Raw genomic sequence first — 27460 nt, forward strand, 5'->3', positions numbered from 1 at the left:
GGGCACGGAAGCTCTACGAGAAGATGCTGACAAAATATGGCTGCTGTGTGATGGACGACGAAACGTATATAAAATCCGATTTAAAGCAAATTCCGGGGTTGGAGTTTTTCACCAGCAAGAGCAAGTTCCATGTGAACGACAAATTTAAGAAGAAGAAAATGTCGAAGTTCGCCTCCAAATATCTCATTTGGCAGGCCATCTGCTCTTGCGGACTGAGGAGTAAGCCTTTCGCAACAAAGGGCACAGTAAATGGCGAGATCTACAAATCTGAGTGCCTCGAGAAGTGCCTTTTGCCGTTCTTGCAGCAACGCGACGAAGCTCCGCTATTTTGGCCAGATTTGGTATCATACCACTATTCTAAAAGTGTCCTGGAGTGGTATGAGGCCAATTCTGTCTATTTTGTTCCAAAGGACATGAATCCGCCAAACTGTCCGGAGCTGCGCCCGGTGGAGCAGTACTGGGCGATGATGAAGCGGGAATTTCGGAAGAGCAAGAAGACAGTCAAAGACGAGAAGGACATGGTAAGAAAATGAAAAAAAAAACTGAGAAACTGGTACCGGATGACACTGTAAAGACTTTGATGGAGGGCATCAAGCGAAAATGCGTTCAATTTTACACTTAAGGCTTAATCGATGGAGCCTTAAGTGTAAAATTGAACGCATTTTCGCTTTTCTTTTGATTTTTGAAGTATATATATGTATAAAACTACCCTAAAATTTGGGTTTGATTTTAAACATAAGAAAATTGGCATGATATTTTTGGTGTCGCAATAATTTCGTGTTCGTCCTTTAAATGGAGTGTCGCTTTATTCAATTGAACCGCTATAGCCGTTATATTTCATCATGTTAATCTACACGTTTTTGGAACGGGGTAAACAGACATACAAATAACAAAGACCACCAGAGCGATATTAGCCTCTGGCACAAATGTACAATGTAGTATACAATTCTTCAAAATAGGATACACGAAAGATATTGGTAATGGTAACTAAAATTAGTATGATAATTTAATAGTTGAATTATAATGATATGAATAGTTTGGAAATAGTTCAAAACGTTTCCGGAATGGAAATTTCTTTATACGGGGATAGTATCTAGTTATCCACATATCTACAGTCTTAACAAGCTGCATTGGTATTGAGCTGTTTCGACAGTTTAATTTGTAGGTAAACAAATTGTGTTTATCCAGGAAATTGGAAGGAAAAAAATAGCTTATGGGCTAACGGAGTAGTCAGTATAGTGTAAAAAGGCGATTGAAACGCTAGATATCTCAGTTGGTGCGTTTGGAAATAACGTTTTGTTCGTTTTTTTTAGCAAAATTCTAGTGACTGAGTGATCAAAATACTTAAGTGGAAGATATAGATGCGTTCATCAGTGCTGTTCCAGCGAAGGAGCTGATTTTTGACAAGGAAAACCAAATCATGAAATCTTATTAGGTTGAAGCAGCATGGGTTGACAGAGTAATCTACAGTTAGCTTAATATACAGCAAATAGAACAAATGGAAAATGTTGTAGTAATATAACTGGATTCAATAATGTGGTAATTTTTTACATTTACGTTTTTATCATTCATAAATCCCAGACAAAGTGGTACTTAATAGATTTTGAAACATTCAACGGCGATTTTAGTCCACATTTGAACGGTAGGTTCTGGCGGATACACTGACGATAAGATCTCCCAAATAGATTGTATTGTGTCACGAATGACATTAAATGCTGTGGAAAAGGCAAATTAGAATTTGGAAAGCTATTGATGCTTGCGGGTCACCAGTACCGAAATTCCTCGGTGCCATTGCCAAACGAATTGCTGGACTTGAAGTACTCACACGTTCCTTGGCAAGCTTTGGACAGACGAGTTTCAATAACTTCTTTTAATTTTCTGGTTATTTGAAAAACAACTAAGGTTTTTTTTTACACGGGGGATAAGTGCCGTGTAGAAAAAACCGCGTTAATTGCGAAATCCGTGTAAAAAACCGTGCTAATTCCGAAAAACGTGTTAATTCCGAAAACCGTGTAAAAAACCGCGTTAAGTCCGGAATCCGTGTAAAACAAACCGCGTTAATTGCGAAATCCGTGTAAAAAACTGTGTTAATTCCGAAAACCGTGTAAAAAACCGCGGTAATTCCGGAATCCGTGCAAAAAAACCTGTTAATTTCAAAACCGTGTAAAAATGCTGCGTTTCATTGAATGCAAAAGACTGAACGATTTTTGAATTTTGTTTGCACGGATTTCGCAATTACATACCACGGTTTCTGCATTCATTATAAGTCTTTTTAAATATGTACAAAAAACTTGGAAGATTTTTGAACAATGTAGACGAATCTTGAAGATTGAAGTCGGCATTTCAAGGATATGGGTGTTTTCAGAACAGGATTAACGCCTAGACGCCAAATGTCGATGCCTGACATCATTTTGAAAACTAAGATGGCACCTTTCGGTTAAGTGAAATTCTCTAAAACCCAATCAATATGGGTATTGTCGGAACGGGCTTGATGAGTGTATAATAGAGATCAATGCCCGAAGATATTGTGATACATACCGTATAAAAAGTGCAAATCACCGCGATAATTGCGGACACCGTGTAAAAAAACAGTGTTAATGCAACTACAAAATGCGCAACAAACACGGTTTTGGGGGAAACAATCTATATTCTTTTGAAGCTCAAAAACTTAGAAAATTAGAAATGAGAGATAAGGACTGGTCTTGGAGATTCCTTTTGAAAATCAAGATGGCGACTACAGGTTCAGCGGAATTCTCAATAATTCGGTCAATATTAGTTCCTTCGGAACGGGATTGGCACGTAGATGCCAGAGATCGAAGTCAGATGGCATTTTGAAACCAAAGATGACGATTTCTGATTTTGTGGATAATAATAAAAAAAGCCTATGAGAATTTTCGAAATGGGATTAGGGCGATGTCTGGCCCATAAACCATTGTTTCTTAAACCAAATAATAATTATTTTATCAATTCTAATGGATTGAATTTAGCCCGGTCCGATTAAGTCAAATTCTTGGGTCTTAATAATGACTGAAATCTTACTTTTATGCATAAACACTAAAGAAATTCAAGCAAAACGTAACAAATATTTGAAAATGGCGAAAGTTATTATGAAAACCTCCACCACTGGAACCGTTCCAACAGCGCTTAGAAAAGAAAAACCAACTTAATCCACCTAGCAGTGAGATGAGACATTTCTTACACATATCACTGTTGGAGCATTTATTACGCGAAGTAGGCACACAACAGTTTCTTGTCTGCACGAAAAAAACCTCGAATAAACTGAATAAACTATCAAAAATCAATAAAACGAACAAAATAAAAAAAGGAACGAAAAACGAAAAAAAGGCTTTCAAATTCATAAAATGAATTGAAAGATTAATATAAATAAAATTAATTAAATACATAAATCAAATTAGATTAGCTCATTAAATGGAAAATAAGGCAATATTTAAAAATAGTTATAAAACTAATAGAATAAATTAAATTGACTGAAACTAACAAATTGAATAAAATAAATTATCATGAAATGAATCAAATGAATCAATTGAATCAAATTAATCAAGTGGATCGAATGAATTTAATGAATCCAGTGAATACAATCAAACAAATGAAATGGATAAAATGAATATAATGATTGGAATGAATGAATTGAATAAAATTAATAAAACAAAAAAAATAATGAATTGAATAGGATGAAAACAAAGGAATCAAATAAACAAAACGAATAGAATTGGTGAAATGCAGGACAAAATGAATTAAATAAAATGAAGCGATGTTAAGAAGTTATAAATTTATAGAAAAAATAAATTGTGTCAAATAAATCATTTCGATGAAATCAATAAAACTGAAAAATAGTCAGATTATTAAAATGAAGAAACTGAATAACATGTATGAACTGGAATAAAAACGAATAGAATGCATAGAATGAAAACAGTGAATAAAATAAATTAAATGAATGACATAAATAAAATGCTCGAAAAAAATAAACCGATCAGAAAGAATCCAAATAATGAAACGAATAAAATAGTTAACATGAACCCAAATGGACAAAATTAATAAAAATGCTGAAGGAAATAAATAATTAACACGCAATGATCATACACTTAAATTATTCAAATATTCAAAATGAATAAAATAAACAATACGAATGACTTCCATGAAATGAAGAAACTGAAAAAATTGACTATTTAGAATGAAATTAAAAATCATTTTGAATAAAGTAAATGAATGAATAGAATTGCACGAATTTGAGAACCCTTGCATCAGAAAATTATGAATTGTTTTTGAAATTCCCATTATCTGAAAAATGGCTAAATAATATAATGCAATTTCAACAATATCATCACAAAAAAGTTTTACTTAGTTTTTTAATAACGTATTTCAACACAAGTCAAATATTTTTCAGAGATGCCCAAGGATTTCCTTAATCATAGTGCACCGCTCAGTATTGAATTGAATTAAATTGGAGTTGATGTAGTTTTCGATTTTTGGTTACATGCCTCCCCATAGTGCAACCTTCGAAGGCATCTTCAGGGGAAAGTAGGGTTTGAACACAAAGTAGATAGTTTTTTTTTATTTCAATTATAGAGGTTTTATAACCTTAAGGTCATTCGCCTCTTCGGGTTAGAAAAATCTCTTAGGAAAAATTTCTAACCCTATCCCGATCAGAATGAAATAAGATTATAACAGAATGCAATTTGCGTAACATACTGTGTTATAAATTTGGTCTCGTTAGTAGTTAAAATAACAGAAAATTATAACAAGTAACAGCGCGAGATATAGTTTTGAAATATTTTTGTTATGTGTTTCTGATCGGGATGTGTGGGTTCGGGACTCGAACCCAGGTGCGCTGCGTACAAGGCAATCGATTTACCAATACGCTACGCCAGAGGCGACGCGTCGGTACGTTCAACCTGTTCATTGAACAGGTTGCCAAGATCATCCAACTCGAAACCCATTTTGAGTTAAGAGTAGCACGATAACTATTTTAAATGAAAGTAATAATATCCAAACATTGAAGTTCGACAATTTCTAGAGAATTTTTTTCAAAACGACATACCTACAATGAGTGACTCTTTGTTTACTTTCTCTTCTGTTATTATGTAATTCGGTCGCTTTAGCATTTATCCCTCAACTCTGCATAATATCCTAGCCAAAACCACTGTCTTTCGATCTGTACTGTGAAATAAGTGATAAGTGATATAGTTACGTCGTTAAAAATCGAAAGAGAAAGAAAACAAAGAGAGTCACTCATTGTAGATGTGTCGTTTTGAATAGAAGCTCTAGATTTGATCTGAACCATAAACCAACTCAGCGTCTCCAGCGAGTAGAATTCAAAGATTTTCTGCTTTCCCATGACCGGTTCAACCAGAAACTTGCACGTACTCTCACCGCATGCTCTGGATGGAGCCATCTTGATGAGCGATGGATGGAATAGCAAGGTGAGTGTCATGGGTGAATGCTTTTTCTATTCTCTTTTGCACCGGTTCAAATCAAATATTGAACCAGCGTGCATTGTTGCGATGTCCACATGGGCGTTTCAGCTGTGTGCAAAACGAGAGCGCTTTATAATTTTTAAACACATTGCGTCATAAGTTCATAGCTGTTGTACGCTTGTTTTCTTAGGTAGCCTAGCAAAATGTTTCTGCCCTTGGGACATACTAGTAAGCGCGTATGTATTTAGTTGGTTCAACGATAATACTGAACCGTCTACTTTTGCTTCAAAGAAATTGTTTGTTTTTTGCATTTACATACTGAAAATATGTCTACTGATGTTATCTTGCTCTACGGTAAATTGACTTTTGTTGAACAATTCATTGATGGGTTTTGACACATTTGTTTTGCTCAGATCCGGGAACAGTTTCCTGTCACAAATTCATTGGTCTTATTCGTTAGATGTTGGATGGAATCGACGACAAAATAAGCATATGATCAGAAAAGTAATGAAATCGAACTAGAGACGTTTCTGATCAGCTGCTTATTTCGTGACGTTTTGAGGGCCTTCGTGATATATTGAACAGGTTGACGGTGGAACCACGCGTCGCATCTGCGCTACGGCCACTCCATAGTTTTCTCATAATACAAACATTTTGCAAATTTTCGCAGAAACCTCACGACTGAACGCAATGCTTAATCCAACGGATAAATACATGAACTCTGGACAAATTTTTGCTTTGAAGTGAATCTGCCACATTATTTTATCTTTGAAGTGACCTCACATATTAATGTTCGAAAAATAAGTAATTTATTATTAAGTAAATTCACGAAATTCTTTCGGAATTGTATTCCTTGAATCACATAGATGTGTTTTCATACCCCGATATTCAAAATTGGTTTAGTTTAGCCCCTAAAACACAACACAGGTAAAGCAATACTCTAATATGTAACAGTCTCACTTTTAGTTAGTGGAAATTGGCATGCGAAATGGCCTTAAACATCTATATCTGACGTCCACTCATCAATCCCGTCCCAAAAACACCCATGTTGATGGGGTTTTAGAGAATTCCATTGAACCGGAAGTCGCCATCTTGGTTTTCAAAATGGCCTCATAGTCTTTGAATAAAAGCAAAATCCGTGCAAAAAAACTTGATCAAAAATCGTCTGTCTTTTGCCTTTAAAAGGACTTAGAACATTTTTGCGAAATCCGTGCAAAAAAAACTTGTTGAGAAATCGTCTAAGTCTTTTGCCTTTAAAAGGACTTAGAATATTTTTGCGAAAACCGTGTTAATTGTGAAAACCGTGCAAAAAAAACCGTGCTAATTGCGAAAACCGTGTAAAAAAGCCGTGTAAAAAAAAACGAGCAAAAAAACCGTGTAAAAAAAACCTTAGTGTACTGGATTCCACTTGAGCTTCATCATGAAGGTTCTGTAAGTACCATGTCGATTTCGAAGCCGCCAGGTATCTCGAATCCAGGAACTTGTTTTTTGGTATACTGGTGCACCTATAATTTAAATCCAATTGGTGAAATTTACCTCAGAATGTGGTTCAACAAATCTTGCATTACATTTTTGTTTTTATTTCAAATATGTGGAAACATGAAGATTTTCTTTTCGTTTTTGACTCGGTTGTACACAAATGCTTTACGATCGTAATACTACTGACAAAGAAAATCGCTGGTAGATGAATGCAAACCTAGTATCGTGGGTCATGTAATCAAGCGTTCTATAAATAGCCGAGACACATCATCACACCTAGGAGCACTTTTTAAGATGCTGGAGGCATTAAATAAAAAAATATGAAAATCCTGTCTAAGTCGCTCAAAAAGTTTTGTTTTAACCTTCTTTAGGTGTTGGGGTCAATATGACCCAAAATGAACTTTCAAACTGCGATAGTTTTTTTGAAAGTTTTGAATTTCCTGACTTTTCCTCTTTTATGGAAGGCAACGATTTTCAATAGAGTTCAGAATTTTCGGACATTCCAAAGGGCTGCACAAAAAAGTTACGAATAAGGTGTTAACGGGTCATATTGACCCCGATTTCGAAATCAGTTTAAAGACCCAATTTCAGTCGAATCTATATGAACTTGTATCCAAATTGTTTGTTAGTGTTTCAATTTTCAGTTTCAGATAAATATTACCGTTTCTGGCCTGGATGATCAGTGGGAATCGGTGCCGGTTTCGAATCAGTGGGAATCGGTGCCGGTGCCGAATCAGTGGGAATCGGTGCCGAACGTCATAAATCAGGTTTATTGTGTAAGTGTGGGTTAACACACTCGTCCAAGCGACCCCGTTGCCAAAACGTTCGTCGTGACTGTGGTGGTCCTGATTAGGAATAGTTGCGGGACCGTCTTCCGACCGGGACGGTTTGGCACGTACTTTAACAAGCCGGGTACTTTAATCGATATACTGTTATACACAATGCATTAAAACTTAAAGCAATTAGCCAAAGTACTCGGATCATACAAATTTGAACCCAAATCTAAAGTAAACATCATTCAATTGAACAATGTATTGAATTTAAAATTTAATTGAACTATCCAAAGTATTGGGACCATATCAAGTCAAATGTTCAAAATGTGCCTAGTAATTTTGAAGAACCATCATCCACGCGAACCAAACCGTCAAATAAAGGGCTATGTTTCCAAATATAAGCAACTTAGAATACGCCCCTCCCGTTCTTTTCTTCTATTTTATTTGTCTGTTTTTGTTTTACTTCTATTAGTCTGGTTTGCCACTACTCATGTAAACCAAAAAATCAGTCATTTTTTTACGCTTCAACCTAATGTTTTCATTTTTTTCTTTTAATTCGGCATGTTCTTTGTCGTTCTATCACTATATCTTAATTAAGATTCATTATAACACTCACTAACACAATCAATTGCGTATGCTCCCATACACATAATATCTCATTCAAAACGTACAAACGCCGCTAGCCTTCGCGATAACACAAACCGAGCCTCAAACGCGAACGTGCAATTGTAATCATCCACACATATTCGCGATCTCGCCAACAACCCACCGCTCGCGCGATCATGAGTCGGTCACGTTAGGATGTCCCTCGTTCTTAACAGCCTAGATGCATTGCCTTCAGTTGGACCAATAAAAAATGAGGCTCATATTCATTAGACAACACATTCCATGGAAACGTGACCGGGAACTCTAGTATTATGGGGGAATTATCCTCTAGTACCTGAACCGTACACTAAAAACCAAGCAACAAACTCACGTTCCGCGCGATCATTCAAGAACACACGCGAATATGCATATGGCCACACAGTTACAAAATCGAATTTATGCACGCGAAATCACATACGTTCTGGCATACGCAACAAACACGTGAACATACAAGCGCTTGAGCTATTCGCGATCTTCCACGCACATCTACGCTTGCGGTCTCACAAACTTGATAAAACCACGGGATAAATTGAACTTTTTAACACTTATAAATTGGCATCACATAATCACAAAATACACACATTAGCTATCAAACCTTATGGAGAAACATATTGTATTTATTTCTGAACAGTACTGTTCAATGCACCTTTTCATCACATTCTTCAGCGCAATTATTCGTCAAGTATACAATACCCCTCCTATCATCGGCCTTGGATTGACTTGCGCTCTCATTGCCCCACCAAACGCTGCAAAATGAAAATGAAAGAAACTGAAAATTAAAACAATTTGGGTACAAGTTCATATAGATTTGGCTTAAAATGTGTCCTAAAACTAAGTTTGAAATCGGGGTAAATATGACCCGCTAACACCTTATTCGTTACAAAAAGTTAACACCTAAAGCAGATTAAATATTGCAGATAGCTACATTGGGCCTTAAACAGTATTTTAGCGTGTCGCATTTTCCGTTTCGTCTGCAAATGTAGTGAGTGATTCTGGCGGGGAGCCCTTCTGAGATACTAGCTCTACTGCTCCAATAGGCCAAAATTTTATGTATTCGTACGCTATTTTGATTCTTAACATTTTTAGCCCAGTTTTTCATCTTTCTAGTTTTCTAGGAAAAAAATTCTATAACTATGTGATGCTTGTTTCACAATATTGGCCTCACTAATTAAGTTTACATTACTTGATGCAACAAGCGGAAACCCCAAATTTTGACCAGCCCACCGAGCAAACTACTCCCACTGTGCCAACAATCAAATGACGACTTCAACTCAACACCGCATCCACTCACATGTTCCAATCTCGTTTTCTTTCAGTGAGGTGCGTATCATCGAATCTGCTCAACACTCAACTCGACGGCAGCGTCAGCAGCACACACAGTAGCAGCGACACCAGCCGAGTTAAAAAAGAGATTACTAGGACATTTTGCTGAACACCACCGACTACTTCGACAGGAAGAATGAACAACTGGTTCTTGGTGTGACCGTAGTGCTGTGTCAAACCGGTATTCCGTGTCATACTGGTAGGGAAGGCAATGTATTGGTGAATCGATTTGAACAATCGCAAATCTCGTGTCGTTTGAGATCAAATAATTATCGCAAAGGAAGAATATTTCGTTTGGATTGTAATAGTTTTTAGTGAGGGGAAGAGGGATCAACCCGGGGAGAAATTATCAGTGTGTGTTATAGTTTGGAACAGAGTTGGGAGTAGTAGCGGACGAAGAGTAAGAGTGACGTAAGTGAAACGGCGAAGCCAAGCCTAGCCTAACCAAGTCGTGCCGGAACCGAGCCGGGCTCAAGTTATGGATCCGGCGGTCGCTTGGTTCCAAGAAGAGCAGGAAGGACCGGCGAAGCGTATGTGGATGAGTATCTGGGAGACAATGGCAGAGCTAGATCCTCCATTGACCGTCCCGGTTGAGAATCTGAAACCGCAGCGGGCCGGCACAGAGAAGTCCAATCGCGGCGGTGGAGAGAATCGACTCATTGGTGGAGGTGGTGGTAATGGTGATGATCAGCATCATCATGTAAACCATCATCATCACCATCACCATCATGGCAATGCGTTAAGTGAAAATAATAACAACAATAATAATACTAATAGTAACATCGGTGGCAACGGGAACGGTAACAACGGGAACAATACGCCGACCGGTGGTGGTGGCGGCACTATTCTAGTCAACAACAACGAGAAAAACTACAATCCGACCAGGAAGAAAGCTGGCAGCACCGTCGACAACAAGGCTAGTACTTACAACATGAACAAGCAGCATATGCGGCTAATTGGAATCCATGGCGGATGCCCATGGCGTCCACCAACCTTCAAGTACGGAAGAGGAATCATTGGGTAAGTTTGCTTTATCGTATTTCGCCTCATTATCACATGTGTCGTGGTGGATATTTGCTGGATAATTTTCGACTCCACCGAAAAAAAAGTGAGACGTAATAAATAGCCTTGCTTTTCTGTTGCGCTGCAACGATAAGAGGAAGGACATACAGCGCGATAAATGAAACCGTGTGTGAAGATAGGGAGCGAACGATTTTGCCGAGTGCAAAAATGTGCATTGACACCTCCCTGTTACCGGTTGTTGCTGTTTTGCCATTCGCTCAACCGCGCGCGGTAAACAATGATCAGTGCCTGAAAATCTGATTATCGTCATGCGATTGGCGTGTTTGGGTGAAGTTTCTATTTTGGTTTACGGCACTGTAGAGCTAAATGCCACATGGTTGTTTTTTTCCCTCTACGGTATCCTGTTTATCGAAGACATGGAGAGGGACGGTGCGGTAGTAATTAGCAGTTTTTTAGGTACGAACAATTCTGACTGTTTTAAGTCTGTTCCATGCAGTTGAAAAGTACAACATTCTAAATATGAGTGATAGTCGTCAAGCCTGTTTCCAGAAGATTTGTTCGCCAAGTCTTTAAGATACACAGTTCCATCCGATATACTGTTGTAACAGGTGTCGCTCATAATATGACGGTTGCGGAAGTAAGACATCTTCACACCGATTACGTTTGTAGTTCGCGAACCCGCTCGCTATACAACACCCTGCGAGTAGATATGTATAAAGGAAAAAAATAAGCGACCATCGGAATATCACCACCAACTGTGCCGGACAACAGGCAGCGTAGGAATTCCCTTACCTCTTTTTTTTTCGGTCGTCTATAATAAACAAACAAACACTCACACAGCCGTAGTTACATATTTAAAATCTGTGATAATCGCCAAACAGCCTTGACAACAAGAACCGAATGAGTGAGCCGCCATTCGGGTGTGTGTATTTTCGCGCCGCAGTTTCTCATTTTTCTTGATCGAGCGGCTAGAACGAGACCTGGCGCACAGATTGGGTTGGGACGTTGAATGAGTATTTTTTGCGAATGATTCTACATTACACGGTCAAAAGTGCGGGTACGGACGTGCGTTTTATGTGACCTAGATCTTTCAAGTCAGTATCATTTCGCGTTGTCATTTTTAGTTTGTAAGAGGCATTGACATTGTATCATGTGGATATGTGTTCTGGATGGTGTACAAAAGTCTGTAGAAACCAATTTGAAACATCCATCAAACTCAACGTATTTATGAGGCTTTCTTCTATAAGAATTTTTTATGCGCATTACGGACGATTTTTTTGTGGAGAACCGGTATACCAAAATTAATAAAGCTCAATTACTAGTCGCACTTAAGATATAGAATGATGGATGAAACATTAGACAATGCAACGATCTCAGTCTCCAAATCTCAACAAATTGGTTTTGTATGACACATGCCATTGCATCAGTAGAATTTCTTTTCATTTGTTTCGTCTGTGGCCAAACGTGTGTTCAACTATTCAAAAATAATGTACAAACTGCGAAAATTCGTATCAGTCTCAACCACATACATTATGTGCGTTTGGTATCAGCAGCAACATTATATAAAAAGTTGATATTTAAAGCTTTCGCCAGCTCACACAAAATTGATAGACGATGACATCTTATCGGTTGTCTGGTTCAAACTTTGTTGCCGACACTGACCGAACTAACAAAGGAATGCACACAACCCAAAACAGTTTACACATCTGAAACATCTGACGTGATGGTCTGTTAATAAATCTTGTACTTCCTGGTAGGACTAGAATAAGATGGCCCAGGGCACATCAGCATAAACAACAAAAAAATTTACACCACCTATTATTCGAATTTATACAGTCTCGTTTGGCATTCTTGAATCCACAATCAAAACACTGCGTGATGATTCAGAGTTTGTTTTTGTCAGTAACTTTCGCAAGGGACTCGTGGCAGATGTGTGTAGACACGTGAATAGATGAAGGTCAAGGGTTCGGGTTGTATAGTTTAGCACAAAACATAAACAAAACACCACGATCAAAACAACATTATGTAGAACAGAAATTCAAGTTCGTCGGTTCCATTTCGGAATAGGCCGGTCCGAATTTTCTCATATATTATGAAATAATTTGACATTGACTATTACCTGTTTGTATGATCGAATTGGGGGTCGTCCATATACCACAGACAAAAAGGAATGGGGAATCTTACTAAAAAATCCACGCTCGTCCATGGGGAGGGAGGAGAATGTGACAAATGTCCTCGTGGTCTTTTTCATGTTATATTTTTTCGACTATTAAACGAACGGATAACAGCTGAAGCAGTGTTGTGTATTAACTATCGATGAAAGAATGTGCTGTGGTTGGACAGGGAAACTTATTTTTCCAAGCGAAAGATGAACCGGATGTCCAGCCTTCCTTTAGCTAAATATGAATGATGGTACTGCAATAATCATCAAGCAATATTACACGTCTAAGTTTATATAAATAATAATTAAGTTTTATAGTTATCCCTATGGTAGAAAAAAAAAAAAAACAAAACATTATCTATTATACATAATTGTTAATCGTTTGCCCTTCATGTTAGGAGCGATTCGAAACAGCGTCTGTTCCGGAACGGGCAACTGAAGATGCAATGAAGTGGCTCGTCTGGTAAATTCAAGATGGTAGCCTCTTAATAAGGAGTTAGGCATCACAGTCCTGGTAAGGCGGAATATCGAATCTTCGACCAATAACCACGAAAAATGCAAATTAACATACAGGATGGAACGGTGGGCAAAGGACACGCCACTTTATAAAAGAAACTGAGAGTTGCAAAAAGTGAATGTGTAGAGTGCAGTCCTTCAGAAAGTTCGATGGCACGGCACAGGCGAACGAGAATTCCGGGCAGTAAACCAAATTGCGAATATCTCATTCAAGTATCACATCTTCTACAGTGGCGGTGAGAAGACAGAGTGTGGAGTAAGATTCGTAAGACTTGGTAAGCAAAAGCGATGAATCATCAGGTAGAGGTCGGTGAGTGCCCGTTTCTGCGTGCTGAGGTTAGAAAGACATAAATTCTTCAACTGTAGCTTGATCAACGCCTGCGCAAACCTGGTTATGTAAAACCTGAGTTCTATGAACGTCTAGACTAGATCCGCGGAGAGTGTCCAAACATGGTGTATCATTCATCACCGAGGACGCAAAAGCCTAGGTCGGAAGGAACACACGATTTCTTCCACTTATATAGTTATAAAGTCTCCACACAACCGCCGACGACCTAAGCTTTATCAATCTCCCTGCAGTCTATTTGTAGCTCCTTTTTTTCTACAAAAATAATATTCGGAAACACCTGGAGCCACCTGAATGGCGAGGCATGCGTACAATCGACCTCGTTTTGGTTTGACGGTCGACATTTCTCCGTAGTGTCGTTGATTTCAGGACCTGTCAAGGATCGAACGTCGACCGTGGTCATTATCTAGTGTGTGTGTGTGTAAAAGTGATCAAACTGAGGGTCATTTGATATAACGGACATTTGACAATTATTTGCATCTTCAGGGCATGGTCATGCGGCCGCTCCCGTCGTACGCAAACGTATCTTGTCTCCAGTTTATGCAAACTTCTGCGCTATAAATTTTTCCATACGCCCGCATCTCTCGCCTGCGAGTTGTCGCTTTATAATACAGCTTTTCGATAACTAAAATTATTTGCTTATTATCCTTCTTTGTATCATGAGCTATTCTTTCAAATACGGTATCCTTTGACACAGACGACAACGAACAGCTTTATCATTACTGGGTTCCGTCAAATTAAAAATAGTCAATTTTTATGTAGGGGAACATGGGGAGACTTGACCAAGCGCTAGATTCCTATATTGGTTTGACGTGCTCTATTAGGTTCTTAAACAATTTTCAAAAATATTTTTATACTTGTTTCGATCCCTTAAGGTGATTTAAAAGTTGGGATGAAAAATCTTTTCGTTAGAGAGTCCGCAATATTCCGTAATTATTAAATTTGCGTTAAATGATGTAATTTTTTATCAAACTTTGTATGGACATATCTACTCGATTAATAATTACTTTAGAAGTACTCGTATATCATCTTATTCCTTATGAAGTAGTGAAATGGTCAAAAAAAATCCCACCTTAAACATCAGTCTATATCTTTCTAGTACCAGTATACAAAGTTATCAGTAATATGGATGATTTCGTAACGTGTGAACATGCAATGTAAGCAGTACAATTAATCCTTAAAAGGAAATGCATTGGCCAGTCGTTCGATTGAAACACAAAATGTGTTTTAGTTTTAGGGGTTTAGAGTCAAGTTGGCGCTAATCTATTCCGACAAAAAGGTTGTGTCGGTTTCTGATGGGACGAAGTCGAAACGCACCCATGACTTTAATGAGTTAGGATCTGTGCCCTTCATGTACAAAGGCTGCTTTCACCAAAAAAGCTTTCGCCCTGGTGAAAAATTTTGGTGTTTAACCAATTTTTCTCCTTAGGGTGAAATATAGCATAATGCATTAAGGTTGGACAGAGAATGGACACAAATCGAAAACCAAAAAAGCAGTTTTTTTTCACACCGTGTGTTAGATCTTAAAAATCCATCAGCTTATGTAGAATGTTGTTACAGTACTGAAGATCTAACACACGCTATGAAAAAAACTGCTTTTTTCACTTTCGATTTTTGCCCATTCTCTGTTCAACTTAAAAAAAATATTATGAAATGCAACCCTTTTATATTTTTTACTGGTTCCTTAGGATCTCGACAATATGAAAAAATCATTACAGTATATTTTATGTCATCGTTTTTTGTTCTGATTTTTCAAAATTCTCTAGGTGAAGTCTCTCCAGGCAGTTGGAGACTTGACAAAAAAAACGTTCACAGAAAAACTTTTATAGCTTTTGAAAAAGCGCATTGAAATTTCTACAAAAAATCATGAATACGCACATATACCTTTGCTCATTACATTTCACTGACTTTTGAAGGATTGAAAACTTTTTTTTAGAGATTTATGCAGGTTTATCTGAAAACCTGGTCAAATCTCCCCATGTTCTCCTATGTAAACCTACTGAGCCAAAGGTTTCCACGGCGAGTTGGCTAGTGGTGGTCTTTCGCTAGCAAACAGGGGATCCTCTCATTTGCCCGGATTATTCAAAACAAAGGGGCTATGAATTAGTTTAAGTCCGACGGAGCGTCAGCGATGTCAGACAGCACTCGGCCTGAAGCGATGTGGGTTAGCCATATTAGCCGTCAATATTAGTTATTTATTCCATTACGTCAGTACACAAATTCTTTACGAATAATAAACTAATTAATTTTGGTTTGCGACAAGTTTGATTATAAATATATGCTGTTGTTAAACAAACTTCCTGTTTTATTAAAATAGGCAGCTTAAAAGATCCGAAAAGGTGCACAGACTCTTAGAATCCGTCCTACTAGATGACAGATTAGATGACCGTACTCGTATGCACAAGTAAACTTGAGATCCACTCGTTTGCTTGTTATGCTCGAACATATGGGCTTTTTGCCAGTTGCTTACAAATGCATATGTAACAACTTATTCCGGCACTAAAATACACACAGGGAAATATTTACCCAAAAAATCCTTGATAACTAATAACTTTATGAATAAATATACCCATACCAAACGACCATTGTTTTCCTGAACATAAAACTGGTTATACTAAAATATTCTTAGCAGTAGAAGGGCTCAAAATTTTCCAAAATGACCTTACTTTTTGCTAAGTTTGGAATTTTACCTGCTTTTCTGAAGATAAAAAAATTACCAAAGGACCTTCACTTTACGCACAATTAGAAACTATGCAAAATGACCGTTATACTAAATGACCATTACCTTCAAGAAAAAAAATGCCAAATGTCCGTTATGCTAAATGACCTTCAGTGCGTTCAAGTCTCAAAATTATGCCAAATGACCATTATACCAAATAACCGTTATGCCAATATAACCTTATGCCAAGTGACCAGTCTTTCTGTCAACTGCGGGTGATACCGATGTACAGAAGCTGGACGAACGATTCGAAAAACAGTCACACATGTGTTGTGTGCACAAGTGGAATTCAGCGGAATGATTGACACAACATTGAGAGCCAAAGAGCGACAAACGTGAATGTTAGCAGCGGCTACCCGCTAGCGCAAGCAATGTCACGGTGAGCTGAGGACAGCCGAGTAAAAATCGGTGTAAGCTATCTGGGCCCCTATTCTCACAGTCACGTCACCTAGTGACTAGAAGGAAATTTCCTTCTAGTCACTAAGTGACGTGACTGTGAGAATAGGGCCCCTGGTACGACCAAACAGTATTCGCGGAAGTAGACCACAGTATTGCAAGAGACGATAAGTGAAAGTGGCATAAAACTTTCAAAAACATGAGAAGGAAAAGCACCTCGGTATCAGTCATGAACAATCGGGGCAGGGAACTGAGATCGTGCCGGAACAGGCTAGTAAATGGAACATTTGAGATATTGTCCAACGAACAAACGAGTAGAAAAAGCACAGATTTAATGAGGATGACGGACACCCACTAGATAAAGCGCAAAAAATTGTAAGGGGAATGACGGAATCGCGGTTGAACTTTTAAATGTCAAGAGTGATTGGCTGTACGAAGCTATCTACCGTGTTATCAAAATGATTGGTGCAAGCAAAAATTTCTTCGGATTGGTTCGATTTTCTCATATTCTGGAACTACAAGAAAAGCCATAAACCCGAATGTTATAAATATCAAGGTATAACGATCCTCGATGCCGCTTATAAAATTTAAGATTTGCTCCTCTATGCTCTTTTTAGAAGACTGCGCCCATTGGCTGATTTTTTTGTCGACAAACATCAAAGAGGGTTTCGAGAAGGACGATTCTCGACATCCAGATGTTTACCCTGCGATAAATCCGGAAAAAATCCGGGAATTCAACTTGTGGACTCCCCATCTGTTTGTGGATTTTAAGCCAGCGTTCGATTCAGTGAAACGAAAAGGCGTACGGCAGATAATGCTTGAACATGGCTTTACGAAGAGTCTGATTAAGTTAATTCTTATGATGTTGGACGGATCAAAACCAAGCGTGACAATAGCCGAACAAACATTCGAATCGTTTGTGACGTTAGATAGATTGAAACTGACCAATGCACTATTCAATCTATTGCTTAATGCACCGCTCGAAAGTACGATACGAAAATCTAATATGCGAAACAACGGATAAATCATCATGAGCTCTTACATGCTTCTTGGCTCTGCTGATGACATTTAACGCAGTGCAATGGAATATGTGTGTTTTATAAAGGAGGTTGCGAGAATCTAACTGGCTACAGACAATACAAAGTACAGGGTAGCTGGGAGCGAACCAGGCGGTCCAAACGGTATCAAGGGCAACAGAGACGTCCACACTCCAGGATAGAGCTATTAGTGATAAGTATCAAGTCCGCCATGAATGCTGTCAGACAAGAAAATGACAAGCTAAGAACGTGGGTCAAAAAACACTGTTGAGCCCGAGGCGAAAGCATAAACAAAGGAAGTACCAGCGATTCTGAAGGTTTCTTGAAATAAACGTTCGATTGGAGAGGAAGCTGGATTGGAAAAACCCAAGAACACCCAGAGAACGATCTGAGGCGATATAGGAATGGCGATAATCGTACACATTATGTCGAAAACAAGAATACAGAAGCAAGAGGAGTTGATGATGTAGATACCCAGAACTCGTCGGGAAGAAACAAAGGTGAACGTTACGATTGTCGAGATGAAGAAATGAATGCCACTACTCCATAAACGGCATTTAGTTCGCTCTTCGAGGTTTCTACACTCCAGAGCTTAACCTATATGACATTCATAAGTGAAGTGTGATGGATGGCGAAGAGCGGTTGTGTGAATTTGCTTTAGAGGTGGTAATACGATCATTGTTGCCAATGCGATAATCATGTGTTTGTTTCTGGGCCGTAAACGTAATCCAGGGATCGCTTAAAGTACTATTCCCGTACCGGTTGAGTACTGTGCATATTCTTTCTTTTGGACACCAATATTCTTTCATGAAGTTCATATGCGCATATTCGCCCTTGCCCTGTCACACGTACCGACCTGCTGGACAAGTGTGAATGCGAGATATAAAATATATGAAGGGACGTTGGTGTCCGTGTACGATACTGAACTGTCACTGAAACGGATCGGAAAGGTGTGAATTAGGCTGAAGTAAATTTTGCTTATAGGGCAATCAAAACATGTTTGCTAAAGCAGATAAAAGATCCCATACATCTATTACAACAGTCATATACAGCATTCTATGTTCGGATTGTATCATGACGTATATGGGGATGACGAATACAAATACTACTCAGCAGGCACAGATTCAATATCGAAAACCTTAAGGAGTTTGGCAAATTTATATCGCCTCAATTAAAAATATTCAATATCAACCATAGAGAGGAAATATGCGTAGAAACCACCACCAAACACCGTATTTTCGGACAGCGGAACCATAACAAAAACCTGTTTCGATCCACCTAGTGGTGCAATTGTGCTTTTCTCATTTGTCCAAACTACGATTCCGTGGCTCATTATGTTCAATACAATGGTGGAAATATATATTGCATATGCAGTACGATTTGCACATTCATGCAATGGATCGACAGCCATGTTTTTGAGATACTATGTGTCGACACTGAAACATCGTCCGGACCCTGCCGCAAATTTGCAACTTGTTAAGAAATTTTAAACTAGTTATAGTTTTAAAGTAGCAACCCCTCTCTGCATACTTCTATCTAAGCCTATATAACCAAAAAAATGGCCGGGATTTGGTTGACGATTTTTAGAATGATTGTATAACCTTTCTATATGGGAAAGACAAAAATGTGCCAATGTCAACAAAGTCAATTTCCGCCAATTTTTTTTTTTTTTTTGAAGTTGCATAAAATCTCAACGCACGCATTTTAAAGTCATTTGGCATCAAAAATACAAATTCGATTTTGAAATTTTCTCTTACTCTCCCCTTTGAGAATTATTCATTTATATTGGAATTTGCTGTGTGGTCGCACTCTGCAACCCGTAACATCGGAACCAGAAGTCCAATTAACAAAAAATTAAATAGCAGCTGATGGGAAGGTCCAGCATCTCTGAGAAAAAGAGGTGACTTTTTTCACATACATACACACACATACATACATACATACATACATACATACACACACAGACATTTTTCGATTTTGACGAACTGAGTCGAATGGTATATGACACTCGGTCCTCCAGGCCGGAATAAGGCTCACAATTTTTAGAGTGGTTGCATAGCCTTTCTACATGAGAAAGGCAAAACGATAGGAAGTTTGTGTTCACAATGTCATCCGTCCAAATGCTTTTATATTTATGTCTAGTCTAGTTTTCCTTCAAAAAGGCCTAAACCAAAGGCCGAAACTTCGAGAAATAAACAAATTTTCATTATGCTTGAACAAGACTGAAACAGCTGTTCAAAATCCTTTAAGAATTATAATTCCAGTCGATCGCAAACATAACCCCAAATATGGTTAACATACAACCACCAACTTCATCAAGAGAGTAATTATGCTCACTACCAACAAATCAATCGATCAGCAAAAACAAGCTATATACCGACATTTCCGGCAGAATAACTATCCAACGTCGTTCAGAAACCGATGAATCACCAGAATCTCTGGCGAACTTTCCATACAACAACAACAAATCGCTCCTCAGCTTCCATGTTCCACACACATCGCCGTTTCGCAGGAAGAAAAACGCAAAGCAAACATCCTTGATTCCTCAGCGCTCACTCAATTTCAAAAATCAACAGCTGTAGATCATAACCGTAAACTCACTTCTTGCTAGATCTAAACAATTCACTCAAAATCGTGGATCGCGCGAGCATTCAAAAGCCCACGCTAATATGCAAGCACACATTTATGCAAACGAATTTATACTGTCAAAGTTGTGTGCTACGTATATTCCCATGTGATCAAACTCACTAACATACAAACGCTTGAGCTTTGCCCGATAATACAACATTGGTCGCAAACGAGAACATGCAATTGCGATCATTCGCACGGACTAACAACCGTGATCTCGCAAATATAAAATCGGCCCCTGTGATTAGGTGAGGTTCTTAATACCTACCATGTTAAGTACGATCATACAAACTCGTGTTCTAGGTCCATGCCCATGTCAGTTGAACCAATCATCAAAAAATAACGCTGATATCCACTAGACAAAACGTTCCATGGCGATACGATCGGGAGCTCTAGTGATATAATATAAAGATACTCGTTCTCTTCTAGCATTTGACCCGTACACTGAAAATAAAATATCAGATTAATTGTCCGCGCGATTATTCAAGAACAACCTGGTGTCATTCACTGCGTATGCATTCGATGGATCCGTTAATGGGCTGTAAACCTGCTATTTTACATGGATCTATTCGCGGCCTTCGACAAAATCAACCATGATATCGCAATAGCCAAGCTAGATAAACTAGGTATTCACGGTCAGTTTTGTTCCTATTTCGATGGAAGACAACTTCAAATCATCATTAGGGACAATCTATCTGCACCATTTCTCGCTAGATTCGGCATCCTGCAGGGAAGCCATCTCGGCCCAGTAATATTTTTCCTCTATTTTAATGACTTCAATGTCAAATTACAATCATTCGCCGACTATATAAAGATTTTTTGACAGAGACGGCTTTCAGCCGACACCGAATTTCTTCAAAATTAGCTGGACAGCTAGAGTACGTGGTGTGATCTGAACAGAATGGTTCTAAACCCGAGAAAATGCTCAATAGTCAGATTTGCGCGGAAACATCGTCCGATGCATTTCAATTATCAACGTTAGAATATTGTTCTGCTCTTTGGAATCCGTACTACCACAACGCTTTGCCCTTCGAAGTCTCCCTTGGCTACCCGATCAGAAATATATAACAACAAGATTTCAAAGCTATATCTCTTTTTATTACTTGTTCTAATTTTCTGTTATTTTAACTACTAACGAGACCTAAGTTATAACACAACATGTTACGAAAATTGCATTCTGTTATAATTTTGTTATTTCCGTACCAACTCTGACGAAAAAATCCGTACGCTCTGCGAACTGTTTGCCTGAACCTTTTGAACGATTACGCTTTCGTTGCGGTATGGTGTGGCTGTTCGGCAATCTATTGGAAGTTGTCCTTCAATGTCAGCTTCTTTCTCCGAACAGCTTAGATAAGCCGTGTAGTGTCGGTAGTGGTTGTGTCAACCGGCTAAGATTTACACTACGGACTACCTGTTCCAGTGGTAAAAATCCACCAAACAGAGAACTCCAACTCCATAGTGTCATGCGACCCGTGCTATGGGTAAAATTGTTGAGGGGGTTTAAAATATTCTCAATGGCCACCGGAGCCTGGGAAGAGTTGGGCGAACTCCCCAGTACACTGCATTACGCAACGGAACGTTCGCTCTACGCACCGAAGTTTTTTTCACCGATGATCCGCTTAATTTTGCCGAATTTTTGTTGGCTGGGGGTTTGCTGAGACTCTCGGCCGATGGTAGTTCGGTGAAGTTTTGTTGAGTTTCGTTTATCAAATTTCGATGTGTACAGATGAACCTGCCCAGAGGCCTTGTGGTATCCGGCCGGAAATTGAGCCACTGGGGTCCTGCTCCCATGTCGTAGAAGGCTACTGAAAGTAGAAGGCCCTAAGTCAAGGTGTAGTTTCGTGCCGACGACTTCATGACTGGAGGGTTTAAAATAGTCAAGCACGGAGTATTTTGAGTTTTTTCCTTATTGTGTTATGCGAATCTCTGACACAGTGGATCATTATTTTTTTTTCGCAATTCGTGGGAATCAAATGATCGTGTCCCATTTAAACCTGATATGGCTCGCTTTATGCGTTAACATCCCAACTCGCTTGGTGTCCTCTAGTTGTTGTGCAATTTCTGTTGGAAATGAAATGTACAGTTCTCTAATCAACAATGGTAAGAATAGCACAAATCAATCTCCAACATAAACGTACAGCAACTATGAATTTATCTCGACTCATGCAGGAAGGTAAAACTTCCATAGCATTGGTTCAAGAACCGTATTTCCATAAAGGAAACTTCTATTTTGGAAAGTTACTTAACACTGCCTTCATTGCTTACAACAAGACAGGCATGATTAACCCACGTGAAATGCCTCGTGCTTGCATTCTTGCAAATAAGGCTGTTGACGCGTGTCTCATATCGGAGCTTACAACTCGCGATATCTGTGTTGTCACAGTTACACTGACTGTCGGAAACGTAGACAAAAAACATTTATATTGTTCAGCATATCTACCGCATAACGAGTCATCTCCTTCTGATGATTTCAAAAGCGTTGTATCATATTGTAGCAAAAATGGGCTTCCGCTCATTATCGGCAGTGATGCGAATGCTCATCACATCATTTGGGCAGCTCAGACACCAATCTGAGAGGCTCTGAACTGATGGAGTACATAAGTAGTACAAATCTCCATATTCTGAATGTGGGAAACCGACCAACTTTTGCGTGGTCTGGGAGGGAGGAGGTGTTAGACATAACACTTTGTTCTGATAAATAATCATAAATATCATAAATATATATGTTTCGATCATTTTGATGTCACCTTCAATGTGGTAACATATTGTAATCCTAAATCTACAAACTTGGACCTCTTTTTGGAAAACTTGGCGACTAAATTTCATGGATATTTTCCAACAATTAGTCAACTAAATGACTTAGATGACGTCGTAGGTACGACAAACTCATTCATATTAGAATACTACGAAGAAGCTTGTCCACTTCGTACTGTTAACTCGACTAGGGGAACCCCTTGGTGGAGGGCTTATCTTGAAAGAATTAAGAAAGTTATGAGAAAAGCTTGGAACCGGCGTCAGCGTGATAACTCCAGGGCTTTCAGGTTAGCTCGTAGTGCATATAAGAAATGTCTTAGATCTGCAGAACGGGTTGCCTGGCAAAACCTATGCACTAATGTCTCTAATCTGAACAAGGCTAGTAGGTTAAATAAAATTCTCTCCAAATGATTTTCAGATAAACTCCTTAAAAACCAGAGATGGTGTTCATGTGACGGACGAAAAAGATGTTCTGAATTGTCTCTTCGACACACACTTTCCAGGTTGTATCGATCCGGAGCTGAACAATGTTCACAGATCTCATTCTGGTGATTCGGACTCGTGGGCGTTAGCACGCACATTGGTTTCCACGGAATCGGTCAAGTGGGCAGTTGACAGTTTTGCTCCATACAAATCACCCGGAAAAGATGGAATACTTCCCGTGCTACTGAAAAAGGGATTAGATATTTTTAAACATGTCTTGAAAAAGATTATGCTTTCCAGTCTTGCTACCGGGTATATCCCGAAAGCATGGCGAGAAATAACTGTTAGATTTATTCCCAAAGGGGAGCGCTCAAGCTATGAAGAAGCCAAGAGTTTTAGGCCTGTCAGCTTAAGTTATTTTTTTCTGAAAGCTGTGGAACGGATAATCGATCATCACATCAGGAACGTTAGTTTAGTTGAATATCCACAGCACAAAATGCAACATGCATATCAGTGTGGGAAATCCACGATCACTCTGCTTCACGATGTTGTTTACAACATTGAGAAAGCCTTCTCGCCCAAGTAATCTAGCTTGGGTGTATTCCTAGATATTGAGGGTGCTTTTGACAATGTGTCCTTCCAGCCTATTCTGGAAGCGTCGCGCGGTCATAGGATAACTGCATGTATTTCGGGTTGGATAAACGCAATGCTTAATAACCGCATACTTTGCTCGTCACTGCGACAGGCTGAGATACGGAAGTTGAGTATTTGCGGTTGTCCTCAGGGCGGCGTTCTGTCACCTTTGTTATGGAACTTGGTAGCCGACGGCTTGTTGAAGAAACTCAATGAGCTTGGATTTTCAACCTACGGGTTTGCTGACGATTTCCAAATGCTAATTACTGGATTTTGCATCGGAATAATCTTTGACTTAATGCAACAGGCATTAAGAGCTGTCGAACAGTGTTGTCGACAAGTTAAATTATCAGTTAACCCAAGCAAAACTTCAATGATTCTTTTCACAAAGAAGCGAATAACAACCGGGGTTGGTCCCTTGCAGTTCTTTGATTCTAAGCTACTGTGTGCAGATCAAGTCCAATACGTTGGAGTTATATTGGATTCCCAACTGAATTGGTCTGCTCACATTGAGTTCAGAGTCAAGAAAGCGTGCATGGCCTTCGGGCAGTGCAGACGAACTTTTGGTAAAACCTGAGGTCTCAAACCTAAATACATCTATTGGATTTATACAACAATTGTACGTCCAATACTTTCATACGGATGCCTTGTGTGGTGGCAGAGGGGAGAGGTGATGACAGTCCAGTCAAAGCTAAACCATCTGCAAAGAATGGCGCTCATGGCGTTTACTGGCGCTTTTTTTTTCGACTCCGACTGCTGCTCTTGAGGAACTTCTAAATATCAAACCATTACACATACACCTCAAACAAGAAGCACTATCATGTGCATACAGACTGCAGGTTACTGGGCTTTGGAACAGTAAGCATGTTGATTTTGCTACCAGTCATACACGATTGTGGTCACAAATGGTTACATGGGGTGAAGATATTCGTGCTCCCCGCAATATTACACTCACATGTAGTTTTCCTTACAGGACATTTCATGTGAAGTTTCCCTCTCGAGAGGAGTGGTTGTCTGGCTATATGGAAAGACAAAGACAAACGCAAGTGGTCTGTTACACTGACGGTTCTCTAATTGAGGGACGTGCTTGTGCTGGTGTCTACTGTCGTGAAATGAGATTGGAACAATTTCACTCAGTACTGTAGTACTGTACTCACCCTCATACTGTAGGGTATTCCAAGCAGAAATCTTTGCGATTATGTGCGGGGTACAATCGGCTCTTCAACTGATTCCTTCTGATTCCTGATGGAGCACGAATTTTTTCGTCATGGTTCGTCAGTTTATCTATGGCAAAACAGATTTAAACTGCCGAGCTTCTAAACCGTTGCCACTTAATACACCTCGATGCACTCAGCATCCGAAGGATCTGTTCTCGAGCCCAATTCGTCTCAGACTTAATATCTGCCAGAGTGTATTGCCCTATAATTCTAGAACGTCTGAATCTTCAAGCCCGCATTAAAGCATTACGACATTTTAGGCGAATCATATACGGTCGCCACAGCGCTGTTACCGAACTTCAGCAAGTTTTCAATAGAGTTGCCACAGGATTTGACTACCGCTGAATTGGAAATTCGATTAAAAATGAGTTTTTGTTTAACCTTAGATGTAACCAGGCTAAGAAGTCGTCGCTGTTGTGCTATCTTATGACAAACGCCATTTTGGGGTGAACTGAGTTAGATATGCAACATTACTAATCTGAAAATTCTCTACAAAATGGCGTTTTCAGAATTTTGAAATTTTGCTTGGTTACTGAGTTATAGCGAAAAAAGTGATGAGATATTGTTAGTTTTTTGCTTTAAATCCCTGTATCTTGGGATTCGCTTAAGTAATGTAAAAGTTTTAGATGTTTTTATATGTAAAAATGTCTGAGGAACACAATGGCATAATAATTTTTAAAATAAAAATACGTGTATTGCGAGAAATATGCAGTTTTACTTTTAAATTGGCAATATTTCATGTTTGGCAACACTGTAATTAAAAATTACTATTTTTTCTAGATTGCTTGCTCAATTTCCTTCAAAATGCATCTCATCGATTGTTTCTAGGCCGAATAAAGCCGAAGATATTAATAAAAGTTAATAATTGATGCTTTTTTTCTATGGAAAATTTTCCATGCACAATTATGACACGCCATACAAATTTTGCCATCAATTCACACCTACGACACGTGTGAGTGCGACTTTTGTTTACATTTATAGTGAAAACTCGCAACATAGTCAAGCGAACTTCATGATATTTGAGAGTTTAATACAGAATAGATTGAAGCATTAATTGTCTTCTTTGAATTGTTTATACCATTTATAAGTTTCAAGATATTCAATCTCAAACTTTAAAAATCGTTTTTCTCGAAATGTGCTAAATGGCGCTTGTCATAAGATAGCACAACAGCGACGAAGTACCATTGGGGCCAAGAAGTCTGTTGATGTTGATGTTCGCACACGAATATGCGAATGGCCACACGGTTATAAAATCGAATTTATATACGCGAAGTTATATACACGCGATCATGCACTTTCCCCTACAAACGTTCTAGCTCTTCTCGATGATACACAAAGACAGACGCGCAATCGCGATCATCCGCGCACATCTATGCTGATGTTTTCGCAACAGCAGACTCTTGCTTCCGCTTTGCTTTTCAGGTAACAATATAATCCAGAGCGTCGTCCGGGCCTGAATAGATCCGTTCATCCGTTCTGGTCAATCAGGTATGACAACCTCAAATGGAAGATGAAAATATTGCCTGACCAGTATGCTATCTGATAGCATGCCGATTAGGTACATCCACTGATAGTGAATGTGATCACGTGCCGAGACAAGGTTAAGAATTATAAGATGCTCCGCAAAATCACCTGATAAATACCGACAGAGTGCATTACGTGCTGCCTCTTTTTTAGTATATATCATGACGTTGAACTGCAATCGAATTGTTTATCATACGATGTACTCTCATCATCTCTACTTTTTAACAAACATTTGTTTTAGTAACTAACTTTTTTACACAATGTGTAACGAGAATTGCCTGTTCCGTCATACTTTGTATAGGGCAAATTCTTCAGAGCTGTTTGATAAGAACGGAACATTCATAGCATTTTTCTTACGGCTAGTGCGATTCGCAGAATAATAAAGACATGCACTTTTGTTTTTTTTTTGGCACGAACGTATCGAAGAG

At 38.8% G+C, this 27460-nt stretch overlaps 2 protein-coding genes across 5 annotated transcripts in view; one reads left to right on the forward strand and one right to left on the reverse strand.

The window, feature by feature from the left end:
- LOC131685555 (glycerol kinase) overlaps positions 1 to 27460 on the reverse strand; it is a 515121-nt gene that overhangs the window by 65318 nt on the left and 422343 nt on the right. The gene's annotated exons all lie outside the window — the stretch shown is intronic.
- Positions 1 to 27460, forward strand: part of LOC131685553 (non-canonical poly(A) RNA polymerase protein Trf4-1) — a 61625-nt gene that overhangs the window by 14669 nt on the left and 19496 nt on the right. For 3 of the 4 annotated variants that reach the window (XR_009304832.1, XM_058969360.1, XM_058969361.1), the window contains exon 2: positions 9649 to 10675. Coding sequence is in view for 3 of the 4 variants with exons in the window: in XM_058969360.1 (XP_058825343.1) it covers positions 10134 to 10675 (542 nt within the window). In the remaining variant the exon portion in view is untranslated. The remainder of the gene's footprint in view (positions 1 to 9648; positions 10676 to 27460) is intronic. The other variant, XM_058969362.1, reaches the window with a different exon arrangement.

The sequence above is a fragment of the Topomyia yanbarensis genome, chromosome 2 (assembly GCF_030247195.1).
Source record: "Topomyia yanbarensis strain Yona2022 chromosome 2, ASM3024719v1, whole genome shotgun sequence".
NCBI classification, from domain to species: domain Eukaryota; kingdom Metazoa; phylum Arthropoda; class Insecta; order Diptera; family Culicidae; genus Topomyia; species Topomyia yanbarensis.